This window comes from Balaenoptera physalus (assembly GCF_965194825.1).
Source record: "Balaenoptera physalus genome assembly, chromosome: X".
Taxonomy (NCBI): Eukaryota; Metazoa; Chordata; class Mammalia; order Artiodactyla; family Balaenopteridae; genus Balaenoptera; species Balaenoptera physalus.
In genome coordinates, this window is record NC_138903.1 from 133,398,191 (window position 1) to 133,424,187 (window position 25,997).

Here is a 25,997-nt window from a genome sequence, read left to right on the forward strand (position 1 = left end):
ATCAAATCAGTAACATAACCACATTAAAAAGAATTATTCCAAGTGACTTTTTTTCCAACACATTATAAAGAAAAATTTGAAACATACAGAAAAATTGAACAAACTGTACAAAGAACACCCACATACTCATCACCCAGATTCTACCATTGTTGACATGATTCATCCACCCATCAATCCATCTTATTTGTGATGCATTTCAAAGTTCACCAGTACACTTCATCCCCAAACACTTCAGCATGCATATCATTAACTAGAGATGAAAATTCATTTTCATTTTTTTAGGTAAAATTTACATCCAGTGAAATGACAAATCTTAAATGTATCATTTGGTAAGTTCTGTCAAGTGCATGCACCTGTATAAGCCAAACCCCTATCAAGATAGACAATGTTACCATGGCCACAAAAAGTTCCCTGGCACCACTTTCCAGGCAGCCCCATCCCACATCCTCAGCAACATTTGGTGTTGTCAGTTTTCAGTTTTGGCCATTCCAGTGGGTGTGTAGTGGTACTTCACTGTGGCTTTAATTTGCATTTCTTTGATGACTAATGTTATTAGCACTTTTTCGTGGGAATACTGGTCATCATTCAGATGCCTTCCTTTATGAAGTATTTACTAAAATCTTTTCCTGTTTTAAAAATAGATTATTCTTATTATTGAGTTGTAAGAGTTCTTTATATATTCTGGATATGTCCTTTGTCAGATATATGACTTTCTATTTGCGACTTGTCTCAACTATTTTCTCAGTGACTTGTCTTTTCATTTTCTTAATAGTATCTTTTGAAGAGCAAAAGTTTTAAATTTTAATGAAGTCCAATGTATCCATTTTTTCCTTTAATAATTATTGCTTTCTGTATCCTAAGAAACCTTTACCTCCAGATTGTGAAGATATTGTTTTTTTCTAATAGCTTTATACTTAGGTCCATAATCCATGTGGAATTAATTTTCATGTATGGTGTGAGGTAGTGTTACAGGTTAAATTGTGTCCTCCTCAAAAAAGATATGTTGAAGTCTTAACCCCCAGTACCTAAGAATGTGATCAGCACCTAAGAATGTGATCTTATTTGGAAATAGGGTCATTGCAGATGTAATTAGTTAAGATGAGGTCATCCTGGAGTAGGGTGGGTGCCTAATCCAATATGACTGGTGTCCTTATAAGAAGATTACCATGTGAAGATACAGACACAACACAGAGAACACCAAATGATGAGGAAGGCAGATGCTGGAGTTATGCAGCTGTAAGTCAAGGAACACCAAAGACTGCCAGCAAACCACCAGAAGCTAGGAAGAGGCAAGGAAGGATTTCCCTACAGGTTTCAGAGGGAGCATGGGCCTGAGGACACCTTGAGCTTTAAGCCATCCAGTTTGTGGTATTTTGTTACAGCAGCCTTAGGCAACTAATACGGGTAGGGTCAAGGTTCCTTTTTGTCTGGTATGAACAGAACCATTTGCTGAAGAGGCTTTCCTTTCTCACACTGAATTGCTCTGGCGCCTCTGTTAAAAATCAATCATAGAAGTTTGGTCGATTTCTGGGCTTTCTAGTCTCTTCCATTGAACTATGTGTTTATCCTTATACAAGTACCAGGCAGTCTTGATTATTGTAGCTTTACAGTAAGTCAAAGTCAGGTAGTATAAGTGCTCCAATTTTGCTCTTTTTCAAGATTGCTTTGGATAGTCTAGGTACTTTGCATTTCCATATACATTTTAGAATTGTTGTAAAGATTATTTAGTCTTTCGATCCATGAACATGGTATCTCTTTCTATCTATTTAGGTCTTTAATTTCTTTCAGCAATGTTTCCACTTTCAGTGTACAGACCTTGTACATTTCTCATTAAATTATTCCTAATGGGACTGCATTGTAAATTTCATTTCCAGTTAATTTTTGTATAATTGACCCTGTATCCTGAGACTTTGCTGAATTCACTTTTTAGTTCTAGTACATCTTTCTCTCTTATAGATTCTTTCAGATTTCTATATTACCTCCAAAAAGAAAGTTTTACTTCCTTTTAATATTAATGCTTTTTATCTTTTTTCTTGCCTTACACTGGTTAGAACTTTTCCCTGATTTAAGGGTAACATGTTCAATATTTCATCATTAAATACAATTTATATGTATCTCTTTCTTAAGGCACTTTATCAGATGAGGAAGTTCCCTCTTATTCTTAATCTGCTGAGTTTCTATTATAAATGAGCACTGAATTTTATCAAATACTTTTTCTATATTTATTGAGTTCATTATATGGTTCTTCTCCTTTATTCTCTTAATGTGGTGAATTACAGACTGGTTTTTAAATGTTACCCCGCATTTGTATTCCTGTGATAAGCCTGAATTGGTTGATATATTACCTTTTTAACATACCGTTATATTTCATTTGCTAATATTTTATTAAGACTTTGACATTTATGCTCATGAGAGATAATGATCTATAATTTTCTTTTCATGTAATGTCTTTGTAAGATTTAGTATCAGGGTTATGTTAGACCCATAAAACAAACTACGAAGTATTTCTTCTTCCTCCTCTATTTTCTAAAAGCTTATGTTTATGTAAGATTGGTGTTATTTCTCAAATGGTTGATGAAATTCAGCTGTGAAACCAGATGGGCCTAGAGTTTTCTTTGTGGAAAATTTTTTTGATAATGAATTGAATTTTTTTACTAAATGAAGGGCTTTTTTCTATTTCATATTATGTCGATTTTTATATGTCCTTTTTTTTCAAGGAATTTGTCCATTTCACCCAAGTTGTCAATTTAACTTGTTCATAACATTCCCTTATAATCCTTTTAATGTCTGAAGAGGCTTTAGTAATATCCCCTTTTATGCCTGATACTGGCAACTTACGTGCTTTTCTTTTTATCTTCATTAGTCTGGCCAGGGGATTATCAACTTTGTTGATATATTTTGGTTTTGTTAATTTTTTCTACTCTTTGTTTTCTATCTCATAAATTTCTGCTCTTACCTTTGTCACTTCCTTTCTTCCCACTACTTACTTTGGGTTTACTTTGCTCTACTTTTCCTAGTTTAAGATGGACTCTTAGATCACTGATTTTATACCTTTTTTCTTTTCTAATAAATGCTTTTAAAGCTATAAATTTCCCTCTAAGTATTCCTTTAGCTGCACCCTATAACACTGAATATGTTGTATTTTCATTATAATTCATTATTACTTGAAATCTTCTCTAGTTTTTCTTGTGATTTCTTCTTTGACCCATGGGTTATTCAGAAATGTGTGGTTTAATTTTCAAATATTTGGGGTTTTTCCCCTAGATCTTTTGTTATGATTTCTAATTTAATCCCATTCTGATCAAAGAATATAATCTGTAGGATCTTAAGCTTCTGAAGTTTATGGAGACTTGTTTTATGGTCCAGCAAATAATACATTGTTGAACTGTATCATGTACACTTGAAAAGAATGTGTGTTCTGCAGTTGTTGAGCATGTTATTGTATAAATGTGGCTGGTAGTACTCAGATCTTCTACATCCGTACTGATTTTTTGGTCTAGTTCTACCAATTATTGAGAGAAGGGTACTAAAATTGCCAAGTACGATTACGGATTTGTCTATTTCTCTCTGTAATTCTGCTAATTTTTCTTCATGTATTTTGCAGCTCTGTAATTAGGCACATACACATTCATGACAGTTAATTTCTTCCTGATGAACTGACCCTTTTATCATTATGAAATGTGTCTTTTAATCTCTGGTAATATCCTTTGTTTTGAAGTCTGCTTTTTTGATATTAGTATTGCCACTCCAGCTTTCCTACGCTTACTGTTTGCACGGTATATCTTTTTCCATCCTTCTCTTTTTAAGCTAGCTGAGTCTTTATATTAAAACTGTTTATCCTAAAGACAACATATGCTGGGTCTTGCTTTTTAATTCAGCTTACAATCTCTGCCATTTCACTGAAACGTTTAGTCCATTTACATTTAATGTGTTATTGATAAGATTGGCTTTTAGGACCACTAATTTGTTCTTTCATTATGAGCATATTTTCTTTTATGTTCTTGAGCACAGTTATAACAGCCTAAAATAGTTACTATGTACAGAAAAAAATTTGCTTACCCCTGCTCTTGAGTAAAGGTCACATTTTTCCTATTTCTTCAAACGTCTAGATATTTTGAGTGATACAGTGTCAGACTTTGGATTCTGTTATGTTCCAATGAAGAGTACCGATGTTTTATTTTAGCAGGCAGTTAATTTGATAGGACTCAGACTCCAAACTGTCTTCCCTACGGTGGGCAGCAGTTGAAATCAGTTTATTCCTTTGGCCTTAGCTAGAGTTTATATGAAGAATTTGCTGCTCCCGCCCCCCCCCCCGCGACTGCCCATGGCTATCTGCTTTCCAGGATTTCTGCCTTCAGTCCTCTGATTCCTTAACCCTTGAGATTATAGGTCTCTCTCCAAGTCTCAGTCTCCCTGCAGCAGCACTGACTAGGACTGCCCTTGGGTAAAAAGCCGTTATAAACAGGAAATTCATCTAATGCAGTTCCTTTCTTCCAAGTATCAACTTCCCTCCAGTTTCTGCCTGCTTTAATCACTCTCTAGTGCCTTTAAATAGTTGTTTTTCATTTTTGTCTTTGAGTTTTTAGCTATTGTCTGCAAGGGAGTGGGGGATAGTCCAAGATGAGCTACCTCACTACTACTAGAAGCAAATTCCCCAAGTGACTTTTGAGCACAATAATCTTGATTTTACATCCTTGGTGAAATACATCCTAAGGACAAAAAGAAACAAACTTCGTTCAGGATTTTTATTGTTAGTAGCAATACTGGTATTACAATTTTATAATTATTTTATGTATATTATAAGATAAAGCAAATAAGTAACTGTTAATGTTAATTAGGAATGAACACTTTTTGTGTAAGAAAAAGATATACAACGATAAAATAAAAGTTAAAGACAAACCCTGTAATGTTAAATTTCCATTGTAGATATCATTATGTATTTATGAGTTAAGAAATTTTTTCAATGTTTTCTAGCTTTGTCCACTGCAAGAGCTTAGATACAATATCACCCCGGTAAGAGTGTGCATACCTAACACCCAAATCTTGGATTCTAAATACCATTTCCCACTAAAAGGATACAGAGCTCTTGGAACCAGTTCCAGGGTAGGAAAAGCACACATTGGGATGGAATGTCTTGTGCCAGAAAGCAAAAAATCACTCAAAGACTAATTAATAAGGATAGGCCAAGATGACACAGGCACCAGCATAAAGGGAATCTCATTAACCAAATCTGGAATAATTTGATCAGAAACGAATAGTGACTTTGGCTGAACTATAAAACATTTAATAAATAAAACTCCATGAGTCCATACTGACATGAGACAACAGAAAATACAACAGCAAATATTTTACCACCATTTGAGATGATTATTACACCAACTCCTTACTCTGGAATTTAGTAATCAAAAGCAAAGATTTAGCATTTATACTGATGCAGGGTCATTATATCCCCTTATATAGTGGGGAAGTGCCATACGGACTAAAGGTGATAGAACAGGAACCACTGTTTACAGTTACAGAGAAAACGTGAATATGAATCTCAACAAGGGAGGTGATACAAGCTAAGTTGTCTTCTTTCATTTCAGGGAGTTAATATAACTCCCCAACGTTGTCAAATTAAAAAAGATGTATAAGCACACAATTTAGTTTTGACGGTAACCATCAAAGAAACTCAAAGTAGAAACCGTTAAAAGCTGGCATCTCTAGGTCATGGAACAGGAAGGAGGAGGGGTAGACTGCTGTTTTCACCATAACCTCCTTTGAGAGAGGTTATGTTGTTATCAAGTGGCTGCAATATTTTGATTAAAAAAAAATCAAAATCCAAGCAACCTAACCCTTCAATAGTTTCCTACTGCTCTGACATAAACATCAAAAATCCTGCACCCAAGGCTTCCCTGGTGGTGCAGTGGTTAAGAATCCGCCTGCCAATGCAGGAGACACGGGTTTGAGCCCTGGTCCGGGAAGATCCCACATGCCACGGAGCAACTAAGGCCGTGCTCCACAACTACTGAGCCTGTGCTCTAGAGCCCACAAGCCACAACTACTGAGCCCGCGCACCTAGAGCCCATGCTCCGCAACAAGAGAAGCCACAGCAGTAAGCCCGCGCACCACAAGGAAGGGTAGCCCCCACTCGCCGCAACCAGAGAAGAGCCCGCGTGCGGCAACAAAGACCCAACGCAGCCAAAAATAAATAAATATATAAAATTTAAAATCCTGCGCCCAGCTCATCAACCTCTCACCCTGCATCTTTGTCATCCCCCCACCCCTGCTCTGCTCCAGCCACACAGGGCTGCTTAAGTATCTCTGATGGTTAAGCTCCTGCCAGACTCAGGGCTTTCACACATGCTCTTCTCCATCAGGAAAGCCCTCCTCCACTCTGTGCTTTGCCCACGTCTGTTCACCCCTTGGTTCCCCATTTCAGCACTGCCTCCTTAGGGCAGGCCTCCTTATCCCTCCCAAGGCTCGGCTGTTCCTCCATTACATATAATCACAGTGAACATTCCCCCCAACTTGTCCTTTAGAGCACTTAACCCATTGTAATTACATAATTACTTGCAAATTATTTAAAGTCTGTCTCTCCAGCCAAACTTAAGCTCCATGAGGAGAGATACCAATCTGTCTCAGTCACCCTACAGCCTGCCTACCACAGTGCCCCAGGTACTGTAGACACCTGACTCCATCATGGAATGAATGGCTGGATGACAGCCTGATGAACTGCATATCCTTCAGCACAGAGCAGCAAGGAACTCAGTACTTAAACTGAACTGTATTGGTCAGACGATAAAGTTATGAAATGTGGAACAATTCCATCATTTAGAATTAAGTGTCACTGTAACAAATAGGCCTATGAAACATGTAGTATTTCCTAGTGTTGGTGAGAAAGCTGTTTAATATGTCACCCAAAGTCCCACTGCATCCATCAGTGAAGTGACCTGTGGCAAGGACTGAGGTCTTAGTGGAGATGCTGGTAAGTTGTTGGTTCTGGGGTACATTTTGAATGTAGAGGCCCACAGGACTTGCTGGTGAATTAGAGAAAGGTGAGGAAAAGAAGAGAATCAAGGACAACTCCTAGGATTTTAGATTGGTAACTGGGTGGATGCTGATGTTATTTAATGAGATAGAAACTAAGAAGAGAAGCATATTTGAAGGGGGAAAAAAAAAGCAAAGAGTTCTGTTTGGGACTTGTTATGTTTGAGATGTCTATGAGCAACTCCAGGGGAAATACTGAAGAGGCCATCCAATGTGGGGCTCAAGTGAGAGGTTAGAGACGCAAGCTGGAGACACAGGCACAGAGTAGAATGGTCAGCACACAGCCATACCCATCATCTGGAGCAATGAAAGCACAGAAACAATGGAAACAACCCTAATTACATCAAGGTATAGCCATCAATAAAATGTCAGGTGGTCATTAAAAATGATGTAAAAACATTATTCAGGGATTCCCTGGTGGTCCAGTGGTTAAGACTCTGCGCTCCCAATGCAGGGGGCCCGGGTTCAGTCCCTGGTCAGGGAACTAGATCCTGCATGCCTCAACTAAAGATCCCGTGTGCCACAACTAAAAGATCCCACACGCCACAACTAAAGATCCCACATGTCGCAACTAAGACCCGGTGCAGCCAAATAAATAAATATTAAAAAAAAAAAGAGTCCTTCTGTAAAAAAACAAACATTATCCAGACGTTATCTATCTGTAGACGGCAGATTTATGGGCAATTCTTACTTTTCCTCTTTCTATATTTTCTAAAAAACATTTTTTTTCATGAAACAGATATTTTTCAATTAGAAAATACAATTAAGTTATTTTCATTTTAGGGAAAAACGATGATATTATGTTTTTAGTGACATGGAAAGATATCTACAACATTATCATTGAGGAAAGAAGGCAAGTTACAACAGCACATACTATATGATCCCATTTATCTAAAACAACATATATGCATGCACACAGGTGCATAAGGAAGATTCTAGAAGGATGTTTAAAATACCAATAGCAAAGGTAACTTTTAGGCTATTATTTCCCAGTTGTAGTTGCATTATACTTTGCACAGTATCTGGAAAACACTAAATGTGTTCATAAAAAATATTTGATATAATAATTTGAACTAAGTTTTAATGTCATTCTGTCTCTCTTTATTGCACCTGTGCTTTAGGGCTTTCCTTGATCTCTTTCCCCAACACAGTGAGCACTCAAGTGCTGGCTGTTCTTGTATTTGTAGTTGCACAGTATAATGGACACAACCGGCATTCTTAACCTTTTTATGCCATGGGCCCTTTTGGCCCTCTGAACCACTCTTCAGAAGAATGTTTTTAAGTGCATAAAATAAAATGCATAGAAATTGATTAACAACTTACTTTGAGAATTGGTGCTAGAGTAATGTGCTTCTTTAGTAAACCACTAAACAGCCAGATCTACAGGTGGGTCTAATAACTAAGTCTGAATTGTGATGAACACAAGTGATATTTCAAAATCTCTGTAATTGTAATATGATATGAAAGCATCTTTGATCTCTATTGGTGACAAAATCACAGGTACTCCTAATACTACCATGGTCTGCTGCCTATATTTGTCATTAAATTTTCAGTGAGAGGTTAGTGAAAATAAAGATGGAGTGTTTTTCCCATCCAAGGTTATAGAACCCCTGACTTCTCAACCCTGAGTCGGAACCCTCAGTCTAGAAAGATATACACCAAACAATAACAGCAGTTTCCTCTGCAAGGAGGAATTTTCAGAGTGATTTCCATACGCATTTTCTAAATTTTCTACAATGATGCCTTACTTATGTAATTAAAAAATAAAGAGCGTAATGAATAGTTTTTGTTTGGTTGTTCATTCTGTTTTGTCTTAAACAACCTGGAAGAGTGGTTAAGAAATTTTATACAGTTGCTTACAAGCTGTATTAACATTTTCTTACAGAGTGATACCACTTAAAAAAGACTTTCAACCTTCCCTAACTATTTATTATGATGAATTGAATCATTCCTGTGTTCTTACAAGCCTAGAAAAAAATTCACTAGAATTATTTATTCTGGAGTTAAAAGGAACAAAAAGACAAACTGTCACAACTGCAGACATTTGTCTATTTTTTTGCCAAGTGTAATTCCAAAAACAGCTGAAAATATTAGAGCGAATTAGTACTTAATACGGACTAATAGCTTCTGCTGTTTGCAAAAACACAAACCCCACAAACACACAGAAATTTATATTTTAAAAATAAGTTACTAAAAATGTATATACAAATTTAAAATACAACTTTTCAAGGAAATGTCAAAACTTAAGTACCACTAGAAACCCCAGAAAAATGAAAATGCTTTAATTTTTCAAAAATAATTTACATGTAGAAAGTCAGCTCATGCTGAAAAGTGCTCAAGTTGGTGCCTTAGCAGCAATGTGAAATGTTGCAAAGGAGATGGGAATGAAGGGAAATGTGCATATCTCAGAAGCCTTCTTTGATTTCTTTCAAATCTAAAAATAAAACCTTTGGACTGCTCTATTAATAAGTCTGGAAAATGGATGCCTTTTTTTGTGGAAAGCTTTCACAAACACAGAAATAAAAATATCTTCTTCTCGGTTAATACACCCAAAGGATGTAAACATAAACCAGATGTCAATCCTTGTTTCTCCACAATTCCATTCTCCCTCAGGGCTCTGGTGGGACTTTGGTTGTAAAGATGTTTCCACAGCACACGGAGACATGTTAGATGAATGAAGGTCTGCACAGAGCAACATGGACCAGGCTCAAAAGGCCAAGTATAGCGTGAAAAGAGCGAGCTGCAGAATGTCACATACAGTAGGATACCATCCTGTAAATTTGCAAAACACTTTTGAATGTTATGTACTGGCACGTGGAACACAGCACAGAGCACGCATGGGGAGTATGCCCATCACCTTCGGGGGACAGGGCGGCAAGTGCAACCATAGGCTGGGGTGTCACTGGAGCTGTCCCATTCGAGTTCCACAAGGGGAGGCTGACGTGAACTGGGCAAACTGCTAACATTTCCGGAGTATGAAGAGAAAGTACCCGAGTCTACCCCCCGAGTAGAGTGCAGAGGACAGGGAGGAAGAGGGCCAGGAGGCCTGTGGGAAGGCAGGACCTGAGAAGCAGCAGGCTTGGGATGGCCTGCAGGAGCGCGAGCGCGGAGCAGCGGGCGCCAAGGAGCCCACCTCCCGAGCCCGGGCTCGCGGGGATGATGGTGGCGCCGTCCACAGGGACTCATCAGGGTGGACCTGGTCCTTGACAAGACGGGAGTGAGCTTGCTCATGCACTGCTTCCTTCACCACGAAAGTCTTGGCAAAAAAATAATAAATAAAAATCAGAACTAAGCAGTGCGTTTGGTCCCATAGTTGACTCACACGCCAGGCAAGCTGTCTCCCTCGCAATATCGAGTATCAGAGTGACGCCCTGGGGCAGAAGTGGAGGGAAGAAAGGTTCCAGGAAGAGGTCTGGAGCAGGAGCCCCAGGGGCCTGATGGGTAGGAGACCAGCCGACTCAGGGCAGATGGCCTTGAGAGCAGGGGCGGGGTCGGGGGAAACAGGCCGGGTGGCCAGAGCGCCTGGCAGGGCCTCCGGGGGCTCTCAGAGTGCGGCGGCTCGGAAGGAAAGCTGAGCCTATTTGGCACAGCCGGCGCAGCTGTGTCTGATCTCCCACCAGCACACTCTGCCAGCGCAGCTGCTCCGAGACCCCTGCCTGTCTCATCCCCGCACCCTGAGCCCTCGCGGCCAGCCTAACAGCTCTCTCTTATCCGAGCCTGCAGACGGGCTGCTCTCTCCTCCACACATACTTTCTCCTGGACCAGCTAATGTTGCCTTATCGTTCAGGTCTGGGGGGGGGGTCACTTTTCAAAGAAGTCTCTTCCCTGACCCTACCCTGAAGTCTAGGTGGGATCCCTCTAATATTTATGTGCACCTTCAGTGGCCACTGTAGCATTTAGCCCCTTGTAAAGTAATGGCCTATTTGCCTGTCTGTCTTCCTTTAGACCACAAGACCACTGAAGCTAGGAACAGTCCCTAGCATCTAGGACAGGAACTGACAAATAATAGATGCTCAATTAGTACAGGGTAAATGAATAAAGTATTGCAATATAAGAGTACCATGGTCAAAGACAAATGAAGCAACTGCAATATGGTCCTGGATATTCCTTACGCATATTACAATACAAAAAAGACAGAACATCCAGCCGCTGCGGCACTCTTCAACCCTGAGTCCCAAGGAGCCACTGAAACTTAGAACAGTACCAAAATAAAAATGCTCCATTTTCTTCAAGATTTCACAAACAAGAACAGGCTGAAGTTCCCCTTGCCAAGTAAAGGGTCCTGTCTCAGCCTCTGCTCACATGAGGTCATGAAATGGAAGCTTCCAAAGTTTTGCTTTCTCGTGCTAACTGCTAAAAGCAATTTCTTCCTAGCCTAATAAACAGCTCTCTAATCTCTACAAATTGCAGTGCAGGCATACATTTTGTGCTTATCTACTCATATGTAGTTTTTTCTCTAAAACTGTGCAATTAAAAGGCCATCCTTGATTTAGCAATATCTATCAAAGTTTAAAATGCATATATCCTTTGACCCGGCAAGTTCCATCTCTAGGAACTTCTCCTACAGATAAACTTGGCTGTGAGCAAAATGGTATTATGTAAAAAACTATTCACTACTGCATTAGTGAAATAAAAAACACTGGAAACATAAATACCCAGCAAGAGAAAACCACTTAAAGAAATTATGGTGCATCCATAATGGACTACTACCCCAACCCTTAAAAAGAGTGCCGTGGCTCTATAGAAACTGATACGGAACAATCACCAAGATATATTAACTAAAGAGAGCAAACTCTGCAAATACGCACAGTATTTTACTGTTTGGTAAAAAAACACACACCTTTGTGTGTGTAGACACATACATAAAATATATACATAAACACATATATAAAAACATATAATACATGAGGTATCTAGAAGAGTCAATTTCACAGGAGACAGGAAGTAGAAGAGTGATTGCCAGGGGCTGGGGGAGGAAGGAAGAATGGGGAGTTATGGTTTAAAGGGGACCATTTCAGTTTTGCAAGATAAAAAGGGTTCTGGAGATACACAGTGGTGATGGTTGCACAACAATGAGAATGTACTTAATGTCACTAAACTGTACACTTAATAATGGCTAAAACAGTAAATTTTACGTTATGACGTAAAACAGTAAATTTTGCGTTTACTATGACTATATTACCACCATTTAAAAATTACACACACACACAGATTAATAAGAAACTGGTAATGATGACTGCCTTCAGGGAGATAAATGGATGTCTGGGGACAGAGTGGCAAGGAGATCTTACACCATGTAACCTTTTGTACCACCTTTTTCATTCCGTACTATATACCTAACTATTCTAAAACATCATTAAAAAAACCCCTCAGCCTTATACAAGAAGCCTTTTCCTTAATCAAAAATCATTTATATCATTTAAGTAAAAAAAAAAAATCAGGATTCCACTTCAGTTTTGAGGGTATTTATTAGATTTAAATGATACAAGTTGCAAAAAATTACACTTGTTCCCCTAAGATTATATTCACCAAAATCCTGTCTTTATTTTTATCAGCTATTACAGAAAGCTTCAAAATCATCATAGAAGAAAATTACCATTTTTATCAGTACGCAACTTTTATTCCATCACAACCAAGCCAGCTGAATATAGAACTATTTTAACAGCAAAAAGCCCTCATCATAAATCAAGACATAAATCAGCCTGCAATTACATGAGTTAGAAAACAAACTATGCTTATGTTGCAGTCTACCCTAAAGCTTTTACTTCTATGTCAGAATTTAAAACACACACATGCACACACACACACCCTCTGGATTCCTCCTAGTTTATCTAAAACCTACTTTTGTGAAGATCCACTATTTTCTTGAGTCTTCCGGAATGAGCACTGTAGCCATGCAGTTGGCATCACGACCTCTGTAGCCTCCCCCGGCACCCCTTGCCCAGTCAAGAAGGTAGTACTTGCAGGGCCCAGCACCGTCCCTGGCTCAAAGCAGGGGCTAAAATATTTGTTGGGTGAATGAATAAATGATTATCTGCTGACAGGCTTGCCATCAAGCCTCACAAAGAAAAAATTCAGAAAGAAAAAAGTAACAGATGCTTTGTTCACCTGAAGTCAGCATATGATACACGTGAAGACCAGATGACTGGTTCACCAAATGGCTATGATACAACTGGCTAGGTGGGCTCTAGACCTCATCCCACCGCAAAGTTAAATACAAAAACAAGTATTTTAAATACCATACAAAAAACACAGGACAACTTACCTATAAGATTCTTTTGCATGTATCAAATATGTATATATGAATATAGCACATCATCAAGTTTTTTAGGAAGAAAGTAAATACAGATGCACATTGTCATGTTTTTAGAGTAGGAAAGGACTTTTTAAGTATAAAAGCAAAACAAGAAACCATAACAAAAATTTTATATATCAAAAAGACAAGCAGGATCAAAAGATAAATGACATGGGCTTCCCTGGTGGCGCAGTGGTTAAGAATCCACCTGCCAATGCAGGGGACGTGGGTTTGAGCCCTGGTCCAGGAAGATCCCACAGGCTGCGGAGCAACTAGGCCCGTGCGCCACAACTACGGAGCCTGCGCTCTAGAGCCCGCGAGCCACAACTACTGAAGCCCGCGCGCCTAGAGCCGGTGCTGCGCAACAAGAGAAGTCACCGCAATGAGAAGCCCGCGCACCGCAACAAAGAGCAGCCCCCGCTCGCCGCAACTAAAGAAAGCCCACACGCAGCAACGAAGACCCAACGCAGCCAAAAAAAAAAAAAAAAAAAAAAAAGATATACGACAAAGTAGGAAAAATATCTGCATGATGACAAAGAATTTCCTTAATACATTAAGAGTTCTTATAAATTGACTTAAAAAGAAATACCCTGAGGGAAGGATAAATGCAGAATATGAACAGGCAATTCACAAAGACCAAATACAAACGGCCAATGACTACTGACATTCAGTCCCAGTAATAACCCAAGGAGCACACATTTAAAAGATGGATATCCAATTCTGGGAGGGTATGGGAACTGGCACTTTCTAAGACTGTCGTGGAAAATGGGATAGACATTTTGGAAGGTGATGTGGTAGTACCCACCAGTAACTCCAAGTCTAGGTAGCCATTCTTCAAAAAGACTGGCACATGAGGAAGTTCAATCCAACAGCGTCTTAAAAAGTGAACCATTTGGAAAACCAATAGGGGGACAACACATGATAGTAAATTGGCACCAAACCACGCTGCTATTAAACAGAAATGAGGCAGAGAAACGTATCACATGGATAGACGCAGAATACGTACAATACCATTCTTGTTTTGTCAAAAATACAAAAGGTGCATACTGGCGTAGCCTGAGAAGACCATTCAGAAGGATCTACATTAAGCTATTAACAGCAGTTACCCTGGGTAGTGGGTACGGAGAGTAATGGGGAGCTTTCGCTTTTTTACTTGATATACTTTAAAATGGTTTGAATTTTCTATAAAAAGCATGTATTATTTTTATAATTTCTTAAAAAGGAAGAGAAAAACAGCAAGATATCAAGCACTTATCTATTAAAAACAGGTTCTGTCCTTTGAGAATTACCTTCAAAGTTCCTTGAAGCTCAAATGGCGGTGTCTTTCCCATTTATAAGTAATAAGAGATATTTTTAAAAACATCTCTTCCTTTCTACATTTCTTAGAAGAAACTGTACAGAGTCACCACTGTCTTCTAAAATCCATTCGTAATCTGAGAAAAAGACTATTAAAAACATAAATCACCCCCTCAGGCCTAATATCTATCAGAAGAAACCCATTCACTGACTATATTACATTTAGTCCACACAATTTCTGAGACAATGCACAAAGCGCCAGCCACAGAACTCCCACCAGCATAAATACGTGGCGTACAAAGAACGCCCTGTCGGCAGGGCCCAGAGCACAGCCCGCAGCAGTAAATGGGAATGACAATTTGAGTCACAGGATCAGGAGTGAAACCGAACTTGGGACTTGGAGGCAGTGTGATGCTCTTCACTTCCTTCTACACCTTTTATTCTCTGCCACCCAAACTCTGCCCCTCGCACAGCCCCGAAATGGGCGATCTGTTACGGATGTCCACACGGCTTTACACTGAGGCGTCAGAAACCACTAGAGAGATACAGCAAAGTGCTACTTGAGGGTCTCAGCTGGAATCACAATGGCAGCATATGTGTAAACTCACATTTTTTCTTAGGAAAAGAAATGGAAAAATCAAATTAGAATGTTCTGTCTTACCACATGGAATGTTTGAAATCCGGATGTCAAAACATCAAATGTGGAGTGACCCCTACTCTAAAAAAGCTTAAGATATTGAGCCAGACAGTTGAGAAATTAGGGAACCACTCATTTTTACGAAATTAAAGTCCACGCAGTGGCGCCAAAGTAGCCCAAAGCGCGGCTGATAGAGCCTCTGAGTGTCAGACTCCAATGACTTAGCTTCCCAGCTTTTCAAAAGGCATTCATTCTGCTCTAGAGTCTCAAGAGCCAGAAGTGTATTTGGGTGTTCTCTGCAGTCCCCGTGGGAGGAGTGCGGCAAGCACACACCATTAGCCATGGGCTCCGCTGTCTGGCAACGGCTTTCAGGATGTCATCCTTCTAGGGGACCACACACCAGTTCCCACGTCTGAAAATGCATTACCGCCACTCACTAATGTTGACCAGGAAGTCATTTACCCAAGACCAAAGCAAACAAAGCACAGTGCTGAAGGCCGCTAGGCGACAGCAGTAGCGGCAAGTGAAGAGCTCAGTCAAAGCACTCTCAGCTCAGCTGACCTGCTTGAAGGTGAACTGAAGGTGCAGGTCACCAGTTCCAGCTCTAATCTGACGCCCGCCCCCAGATCACACTGTGGCTACCAAGTAGCCCTACCCAAACTGACCTTTCAGGGCTCAGGGAAGTGACTTTTTTTTATTATATGGCACAGTTTGGCACAGTTATGTCTTTAGTCTTTGGGGTACTTTTATACTGTCCAAGAGTAGTATAACTTGTTTTATTCCTTTTTTTTTTTTTAAAAACAGATGGCCAAACCAGGACATATACTAAAAAAAAAAAAAGGAAGGTTACTTACCTGAGCCCTAACATTCCAGCTACCATGGAATCTTGTTGGAGCTGGTCTACAGAAGCAAGATGTATTCTGGGGAGTCACATGTCACATCAAAGCAGGAACTGGTGAGTCTGTATTTTTATGGAGCCTAAAACAAAGAAAATCGTAAGTTGAAAGCCCCCATTGTGCTCCACGACCTTTTTCCCAGGGCTATTTGGGACATTTTGAAGATAAACATACAGACAAAGTACTATGCTATTTCCCGGCTTACCTAGCTAGAAACAAAGAATAAACTGCAATTTACTGACATATAACACATGGTGCTAAAATAAAGGAAAGACTCATGCATGTTAGAACCGACACTATTACAGGTCTTGTCACCTCTGAGGGAAATTTTGACACTATAAAGCATACCGTTAGTAGCAATCTCTGGTTAGTATTTCTTGCAACATGTCATACAGAAATAGGGAGAGAAGACATGTTCAAGAGAACATGCAACGTCAAAATGTCATCCCAAGAAGAACACATGAAATCCAGAGGCAAAGTCTCCCTTCATTTTAAAGCAGCTGAAGTTGCAACAAGCTGCTGTAACATCACATAAAGGGGCTTTAACTGTGAGAGAAAAAAGGCAGCACCAACAGAAACCAAGTGCCCTGGGAGATCCAAAGCTATTCTAAAAAATACACAAGTCTGTTTTAGAGCCATCACTTTTAAGCCTCTTAGATCAGGAAATGGAAATGTTCAACAAACTGGGTTAATAGCTTGATAGTTTCTACTTTGCTTTTGAACACATGTTCAAAAAAGGTCTTTTGTCACTCTATTTTTTATCAAGATAACCATCATTTCCTTGTTAAACGTAAACTGCCCCATATTAGCTAATCTCTGATACCTTGCTGGCCCAAGAGTAGCACTTTTATCTTTAGACTAAAAAAAGCCTAGAGTGTATAACTTAGAGACTCTTCACACAAACAATTACTCATGTAATCAAACCCAGAGAACGGGCAACACCAACCAAGTCTTCTACTGCTGGTCTGTAACTACCAGGATGGTACCTGGAATTATCTGTTGAGGTGCAGTGAGGCCTTTAATTCCCTTAAACATTCGAGCCATAGAACACTTTGAAATCCCAGAAGTCAAGGTTACAGTATTACTCAGTTAGCTATATAATAAAAATCAAACTGGCACCCTGGCTGGGAGGTCCTGGAAAAGCCACAACTTCTCACAGCTGCATTTTTTTTTTTGGGTAAATTGCATTTTTATTTGTAAACTGAGGGAGCTGGACTAAGGTTCCTCTAGCTCTGAAATTTTAAGATCTCTGATAACTCAAGATTCCATGGAGAAAAAAAAAAGAGCCAGCAAATGAGAGCACTTAGGTGAAGACCCAATAAAGCAATGATTTGCAGGTCCATATACATAGTGCCCCCAGCTCTTAGGCACAGAAGCCAACTGAACCCTTCCTAAGGATTGCTCCCAAGAGTCCAGACCTCTGCAGTTCTGTAAAACAGCTATGCTAAAGACACATTCATACACCAGCAGAACCAACATAAGTGTGCCTTGAAGAAGTGAAAAAGGCCAAGGCTTTATTCTGTAATGGAACGGTCACAACCCCCCTTAAACATGGGAGTGGGCATGCCCTGCCAGCCCCCCAATTCCCATTCCCACTCAGTTCCCCCACACACCATACCAACCATCAAAGGGGTGGAACCAGGTATTTAAGCAATGGCATGCAAATCAAGCTTTCAATAAGAAGAGGTTCCTTGCCAGAGAAAGGCAGAAGAGACCAGGTAAAGGCAGAAGAGTACAACTTTTGTGTCAGTGAGTCCAAGGAAGAGGAACTCATTTACATCCGTCCTACCCGAAATGAGGTAAAGGCACAGCGGTGACAATGGCAGTTTGACTGGAGAGGGCTAGTACAGAAGCATTGAGGACAAGGTCCTTCCATTGGAGCGGCAGTAATGCTCTACCCAAGAAAAAAGGTTGCGTCTGCCGGCCACACGAGGCTGGTCTGCATGCATGTCACCAGAGCAGAGGGTGGTGAGAACAAGCAGGTGTTCTGCCACGCTCCCTGGAACCACCAGTCTAGGACTAATGCTTTATCACTTCTGCACTTAAAACACTAGTTACTACAAATGCCAAACATTTTCTGTGCTTCTCTTCTTCTCATAGATAACTTGGGCAGGCTGGCCACAAACTGCTCTTAGCCAATTAAAAGCTTTTCACTGATATTCACCTTTATAAAAGATTACAGGGCTTCCCTGGTGGCACAGTGGTTAAGAATCCGCCTGCCAGTGCAGGGGACACGGGTTCGAGACCTGGTCCGGGAAGATCCCACATGCCGCGGAGCAACTAAGCCCGTGCGCCACAGCTACCGAGCTTGCGCTCTAGACCCCACGAGCCACAAGTACTGAGCCCGCGTGCCCCAACTACTGAAGCCCACGTGCCTAGAGCCCGTGCTCCGCAACAAGAGAAGCCACTGCAATGAGAAGCCCGCGCACCGCAACCAAGAGTAGCCCCCGCTCGCCGCACCTAGAGAAAGCCCGCGCGCAGCAACCAAGAGTAGCCCCCGCTCGCCGCACTGAAGACCCAACGCAGCCAAAAATAAATAAATAAATAAATAGATGTTTTAAAAAAATAAAGAAAAGATTACAGGTTCCAGGAGACATCATTTATAATGTAAATAGTCCCGGGCAGGTGTATTAGTGGTGGAAACCGCCCTCAAGTAAGGAACGGACACTTTTCCGTCTGCTCTTCTTTATTCTAGGTTCAAGAAGCGAGCTTCTCATGCCATCTCCACATGGGGGAAGGGGTATTCGGGTGGGGTAAAATCATATTGGACTCATCTAGCCACTTCTTCTGTCAAATTCCACAGCTTGCCTCCCCACCCCACTAGATTCAGCCACACAGAGGCAGGGCAGGCAGGGAAACAATGGCTGTGGCTGGAAATTGCAAATAGAATGCAAAATTGTGTTCTATCCCTCCTGAAACACAAGCAGCGCAGCGCAAAAGTTGGAGTACGGGTGGACTGCATCATGCTCTATCAAGTGAAACAAAGACCCGGGACTTTAGGTTTAAAGTATTCCAGGCAAATCTGTAACAACAAAAAAAGAGCATGGTGTGATAGGCCAGTACTGGCAAGAAAGCCACAGAAGGTTTCTTCAAGCTGTTAGGACACGATGACTTCAGATGCCACCAATCACTCTGCAGAGAAACTATATTCTGGAAGCTGTCTGTGCAGTTTAAAGGGATAGGGATATGATGGAACAACTAACTGGAGGGGCACCCAAGGAGGCTAACGCACTGCCAATGACACAAAACAAAGCAGAGCCCATGTCCTGTCACGTCTCAGGCTTAGACGTACAAACCTTGGAATCTTCGTCAAGTGAGCTTGTGTTACCTGTGTGTGCAGACGGGAATGCACCTCAGTGATCGGCCGGTCACCCGGCTGACAGGTCATGAATGGGTATTCTGTGGCAACTTATTTAATCAACTGTACTACTAGATTGACTGTGCCCTTTAAGGTTCTGATATGTCTGGGTAAGAAAATAAAAGCAAATGTTTCCTAGGCTCCGTGACTAGGATTTTAAGTAGAAGTCCTAAAAAACCCATAAATAAGCCTATTTCCGTAAATCCCTGGTGGAAATTCCCAAAAGACCTAAAAAAATCCAGAATTTTTTAAAAAAAATAAGGATCCAGCATATTTCAAAGGACCCAAGAGGAGAGGTTAATCTCATTGTTAGCTGAAATCACTCAGATGCAGATGGAAATTCCGGCCATGAAACCCAAACTTCTCCTGTATAGTAACTGCCTATTAACAATGAATTTTACTACCAAGGCCCAAATATGCTTCATTTTTGTAATATAACAAAATGCCTAAAACTTGCCAGAGTCCTACAAAGTGTAAGCCACTCAGCCTCCCAGGCCAGTAGGTTCGGTTCCACAATCACCAACCACCCCCTGAATTTGATCCTACCATCTTACAATTTGGGGCACTGATCCCGCACAGCAGAGACACAACGTGTGAATGGCTCTGCAGAGCCTGTTCCTGGAAAAACCAGAAGCACACATCTGCCTGACCATGAGTCAGGAATATCAATTTTGTGGTGGAGCCCATTTCTGCTGTGACCAATCCACACCGAACACACTCACAATAGAAGCGACGGCCACAGAGGTGTATTCCAGAGACAGCTTTTCCCCCTTGGATCCACACTCAGCAATGCCATGAACGGTCTCCTCTGTAAGAGCAATCTTTAGACTCTTCACAATGACCTTAAGTCTTCAGTGCAAAACCACAAAAACATTGCCACGCCACGAATAAGTCACCTGAGTTTCAGTTTGCGTGACTCAGTCAGAACCAAACTAAAAAGAAAATAAACTTTCAGGGACCAACTGATAGGAGCCACAGCGATGCGGTGAACTTGCCCCATCTGGTACTGGTGATCTTGAGCAGGGCACGCTCCAGGACTATGGATGCCCGTCACATACTATGTCCCACTCCACTTATGTAACTGGAAGATCGCCGGCGAAGGGGGGGAGGATGGGAGGGCGCTCGTATTCTGAGGCCACGGCACCCCCAAAGGCCCTGGGGGCGCGCTCCCACCGAAGAGCCTCAGGTGCTGCCGGACACAGTCCCCTACCCACGGCTCCTGATGGCAACTAAACCGCCTCTTTCTGATGAGCTGTGGGGTCAGGAACACAATGTCTAGTGCCTTTTGTGGGTGGACAATAATTCCCACCTACTTGTTCCTGGTAGATGCGAAAGAAACTCGCTCGCAGTGGGGGCAGAAAGTCATGGAATGGGCGAGAAGGAGGGGGAGGCAAAGCCTGGAGATGGGGGTGAAAGCGCAGGAGCCCTTGTGGCGCACTCTCCCGACGAGAGGCGGACTGCGCACGCGCGCCAGTGGGGGGGCCGAGTAACGGGAGAGGGGGCGCGCGAGGGAGGGAGACGGGAAAGCGCGATCCAGGGAGAGGCCGGGGCCGCGGGCGCGCGACGGCGCCTCGGGCCCGAAGCCCCGCGAAGGGCACGACGCGCGCGCGCAGCCCCGACAGGCGAAACCCCGGCGACAGGGGTGCCCGCGGGGCCGGGGGCCGGGATGCGCGCCGAAGGCGGGAGGGCGGGGGGAACCAGGCGAAGGCAGCCCTGGGAGGCCGCGCCGAGGACGGTCACCCGCAAGTGCGGGTAACGGGCCGAGGGCGGGGGGTGGGGGGGGCGCCGTCACCAGCGGGAGGGGGAGGGTAGAGAGGAGGGACGCCATCCGCCAGCCGTGTCGCCCGACCCCGCGGGCCCCTCCCGCGCCACGTCCCGCCCCTACCCCCCGCCCCCCAGCAAGGGTCCCCGCCCGCGGCCGCGGCGGTCCCACTCACAGTCTCTCCTCCTCGCCTCCTCCTCCTCCTCCGCTCGGCGCGGCAGCGGCGGCGGCGGCCATTTTCCGGACGGCTTTTACCACAGCCCTCTCTCCGAGAGGAGGGAGCGCGCGCGCCGCCGACGCCGGGACCCCGCACGGCCGACGTCGCGCCCCGCCCTCCCGGTCGGCCTGTGCGCTGCTGCACCTGCGCGCCCGCGCCCCGCCCCCGGCGCCGCTGCCAGCCGGCCCGCCATTGGGTGCGGCGGCCGGGGCGGGGCGGAGCCTCGGCGGCGACGCCTCCAATTGGCGGGAGTTCGTGTCCGTTCCGGCAAAGGAAAAAGGGGCGGACGCCCCGTCTAGCTGCCGATTGGCTGCCGACGGCCGTCATTTGGGGAAAAGAGGCGGCTTGGGTGCCGAGGGGCTGGTTTAGTGGGCGGAATTTGAATATTAAGGATTAATGGGATGCTGGGGCAAGTGAAGGCCTAGGCTCGGGACGCCTGTTTGTGCGGCCATCCCGGGCCCTTGACCTGCTGTCCACAAACACACAAAGTACGTTGCCATAAGCCTTTCACAGCACCCACGTTTTCTCAACATCACCACCTTCAGTACAAGCAGCAAAGTTGCCTGACATTGTTCCAGCCGAGGGACCTTGCTTTAAGAGGCCTACCCAATGCATTCTTTCAGCTGAGCCTGCCTTGTGCCACACTCTCACAGGGGCAGGGAATAAACTGAACAACAAATCACAGCCTTGGCCTTCTTGAAACTCTGGTGGGGGGGTGGGGCAGAGGGTGCATGCCAAGGCTGCATGAGACCTGTCATTGTTGGATGAGACGGTTTGGTGTGGGTGGGCAGAAGGGGTAGTGGGAGCACAAAGGAAGCAGCACTTGGCTCTGCCTGGAAGACATGATTTGGGACCCAAGATCCAGCAACGCTGGTATGGAAAAATATTTTAAGAGTATGAGAAAAGTTTTAGCTAACGGAGTGTTCAGGATAGGACTGTTTGTCAAGGCAACCTTACTCTGATTCCAGCTGTCATCCAATTCATCCAATGCTCTTTGTGCTAGTTCCATGCTTGACAAGGAACCCTCTGACTCTGATGTCACTCCTCACCCCCCATTCATTTATTAGATCCCTGTTATGTGCCAGGCACTGTTCCAGGCTCTGGATGCACAGTACTGAACAAGACAGCAAACTAACATTCTTGTGGGGGAAGATTCATAGTAAACATACAAATAAGTATATAATATAATGTCACATAATGATAAGAACTTTGAGATAGATAAAGCAAGGGTGAAGGGGGTACTATTTAGATATCCACAGGCTTTTGCTCTCATTTTATTCCCCCGTATGGTTATCTGAGGAGAGAAGAAGATTCCACACAAGTTCAAAGGCCCTGAGGAGAGACTATGCCTGGTACATTGGGGAGTAACAAGGAAGTTTATGTGGCTACAGGGTGGTAAGGTATGTGGTTGGAGAACTGGGAGCTTATTCTGAGATGAGAAGCCTTTGGAAGATTTTGAATGGGAGCTGACATCATCAGATGTATGTTGCAGGTGCAGTGTGGAGATCTGTGGTGAGACAAAAGGAGCAAGAGCCCAGTCAGGAGGCCCTGACAACAGTCTAGGAGAGGTGAGAGTGCTTTTTAACTAGGGTGGTAGCAGTGGAGGTTCTGAGAAGTTGTGAAATTCAAGCTATATTTTCAAAATTGAGCAGAAAGGATTGGATGTAGCGTATAGAGAAAGAGAAAAAACAAAGAGGGGTCCTGAGTTTTTGGCCTGAGCAATTGAGTGAATGGGTGATTTCACCATGATGGGGAAAACTGTAGGAAAAGCACATTTTGGGAGGTACAGATCAAGAATTCTGTTTTGGCCATGTTAAGCTTGGGGTGCCTATTAGACGTGCAATGTTGAGACGAGATGTTGAGTAGGTGGTTGAGTCAACAAGTCAACAAGCTCAACATTTAACTCAAGAAACTATAAAAGGAACAGCAAAGTAAACCTGGAGGAAACAGAAGGAAGAAAAATAAGGATGAGCAGAATTTGATTAAACAGAAACAACCGATTGAGAAGATTGAGAACATCAAAAGCTGATGGTTTGAAAAGCTGGAAACAAAAGCCAGCCCTCTTAGATAGAGAAAGAGAAGACGCAAGTAGATTATATTAGAAATGAAAAGGAAACATAACCATAGATACAATAGATTATACAATAGATAATAGATAAAACAGATAAATTTTCTAAAAAGGTATTATAAACAACTGTATATCATAATTGGAAAACATAAGCAAAATGAATAAGTTACTAGAAAAGCACAGCTTACCAGAACTGATTCTAGAAACAGAAAGCCTAGATAGACCCTCTATGACCACAAAGCAATTGACTATGTTTTTAAAAAAATCTACCCCTCCCCCCAAAAAAGCTCAGAGAACTTTACAGATGACATCTACCAAATTTTTAATGATTGGGTAATTCCAATCATAAACAAAAAAGAAAGAAATCTCCCCAAACTTGTTTTGTGAGACTAATATAATTCTATAACAAACCAATGAAGGAAGACACAGGATATGGAAATAGATGTAAAAATTCTAGACAAATAAACTGAACCCAGCAGTATATATTGATATATCCTAACCAAGCTGAGTTTTATTCTAAGAATGCAAGGATGGTTTAAAATTAGAAAATCAAACTTAACAGATTTAAGGGGAACAAATTATGTGATCATGTCAATAGATGTAGGAAAAGCTTTTGATAAAATTCAACACCTGCTTATGATAAAAAAACAAACCAGCAGCAACTCAGAGAACTATGAATAGAAGGGAATTTCCTTAATCTGATCAAAGGTACCTGTTAAAAAACTTAAAGGAAAGGTCACATTTAATGGTGTTAAGTGGGAACAAAGCAATAAATAGAACAAGATCTATGGTGCAACATCATTCATGTAAAATAAAACACACATCCTTCACCTCCCATTCTCTTTTAAACCTTATCCTTGGAGTTTCATCGTGAGGAGAAAGACCCATTAATCCCAAATGGATTCCCTTGCTGTTAGGACGCAGGCATACAGATCCAGCCAGTAACAAAAAGCTGGAAAAGTAATGGGAAAAAAAAGATTCAACTCACTCTGGAAAAATTATAAAACAGCTGGGAATAAACTTAATAAAAAATGCCAAAATACTATATTAAAAAACTGTAAAACTTTACTGAAAAACATAAAAGAAGACCTGAAAAAAAAATAGAAACTACCACAATCCTGGAAAGGAAGAGTTGACATAATAAAGATGTCAATTCTTCATAAATTAATCTGGAAATTCTTTGCCTGAGTCAAAATCTAGGCGAGAAGAGTAGGTGTACAAGACTAGATGTCAAGACATTTTTGAAAGAGAAAACCAATGACAAGGGTCTTGCCAAATTCCTTAGTTTAAATAAACGGAACTTAAGTGATACAATTTCACTCTTGCCATTGAAAAGTAGAAAAATATAGTAGAGTTTAAAGTATTTACTAGTAGAATTTAAAATGGGACATTTTAAAAAATGGGACTACTATAACAATTTTTAAATGCATCCCCTTGAAAATGGGTCTATAGAAGATAAAAAGAAGAAAACTATAGTATAGATAGCAATGAACAGAAAAGCCACAACCTGAGGGATTTTATCTATATGGCAGACAGAGCACAAACTTCCACTCCGTCTTTCTAAATCCCTCAAACTGATAGAAAAAATATATATATATTTAGAGCAAATCCAAAATCACAACAGAAAATGAGAAGGGTAAAACTGTTCAAAATTTTAGAACTAACATCCCAGATGATACAACAAAACATAAAACACACAAATATGTTTCAAACTCCGTGGAACATTTCCTCAAGCTGCTTATGAATTAGACCTCTCAAAAAAAATCTCAGTAAATTCCAAAACATAGAAATCATGCAGTTCATTCTCTGGCAACAATACAATAAAATTAAAACTTAAGAACAAAAGAATGGGCAAAAGTAAAACAAAACCAAACCAAAAAAGCACTCTCTACTTAGAAGTTTTAAAACAGGCTTCAAAATAATTCTTTGGTTAAAGGGGAAACATAAACTGAAATTATAAACTCTTCAGATATGACCAACAATGAGAGCCGCACATATTAAAACCTATGCTGTGCGGCCAAAGTGGCCATCTAGAAAAATTAATAACCGTGGGCTTCCCTGGTGGCGCAGTGGTTGAGAATCTGCCTGCCAATGCAGGGGACACGGGTTCGAGCCCTGGTCTGGGAAGATCCCACATGCCACGGAGCAACTGGGCCCGTGAGCCACAATTGCTGAGCCTGCGCGTCTGGAGCCTGTGCTCCACAACAAGAGAGGCCGCGATGGTGAGAGGCCCGCGCACCACGATGAGGAGTGGTCCCCACTTGCCGCAACTGGAGAAAGCCCTCGCACAGAAACGAAGACTCAACACAGTCATAAATAAATAAAAGAACGTGAATTTCTTTAAAAAAAAATTAATAACCATAACTACATTTATTAGAAAAGAAGAAAATATGGGGGGGGGAACAATTGGGAGTTTGGGGTTAGCAGATGCAAACTAGT

At 42.0% G+C, this 25,997-nt stretch overlaps 1 protein-coding gene across 7 annotated transcripts in view; it reads right to left on the reverse strand.

The window, feature by feature from the left end:
- The window catches only part of MECP2 (methyl-CpG binding protein 2), a 61,078-nt gene extending 39,474 nt beyond the window's left edge, over positions 1 to 21,604 (reverse strand). The window contains exons 1-2 of one of the 7 annotated variants that reach the window (XM_082446885.1): positions 21,449 to 21,604; positions 16,112 to 16,235 (exon numbers count right to left, since the gene is read on the reverse strand). In XM_082446885.1, the coding sequence (XP_082303011.1) occupies positions 16,112 to 16,137 (26 nt within the window). In that variant the 5' untranslated portion in view covers positions 16,138 to 16,235; positions 21,449 to 21,604. Of the gene's footprint in view, positions 1 to 14,613; positions 14,770 to 16,111; positions 16,236 to 21,448 lie in introns of those variants that run through there. The other 6 variants (XM_082446887.1, XM_082446884.1, XM_082446881.1 and 3 more) reach the window with 6 other exon arrangements.
- Positions 21,605 to 25,997: the final 4,393 nt, after the last annotated feature.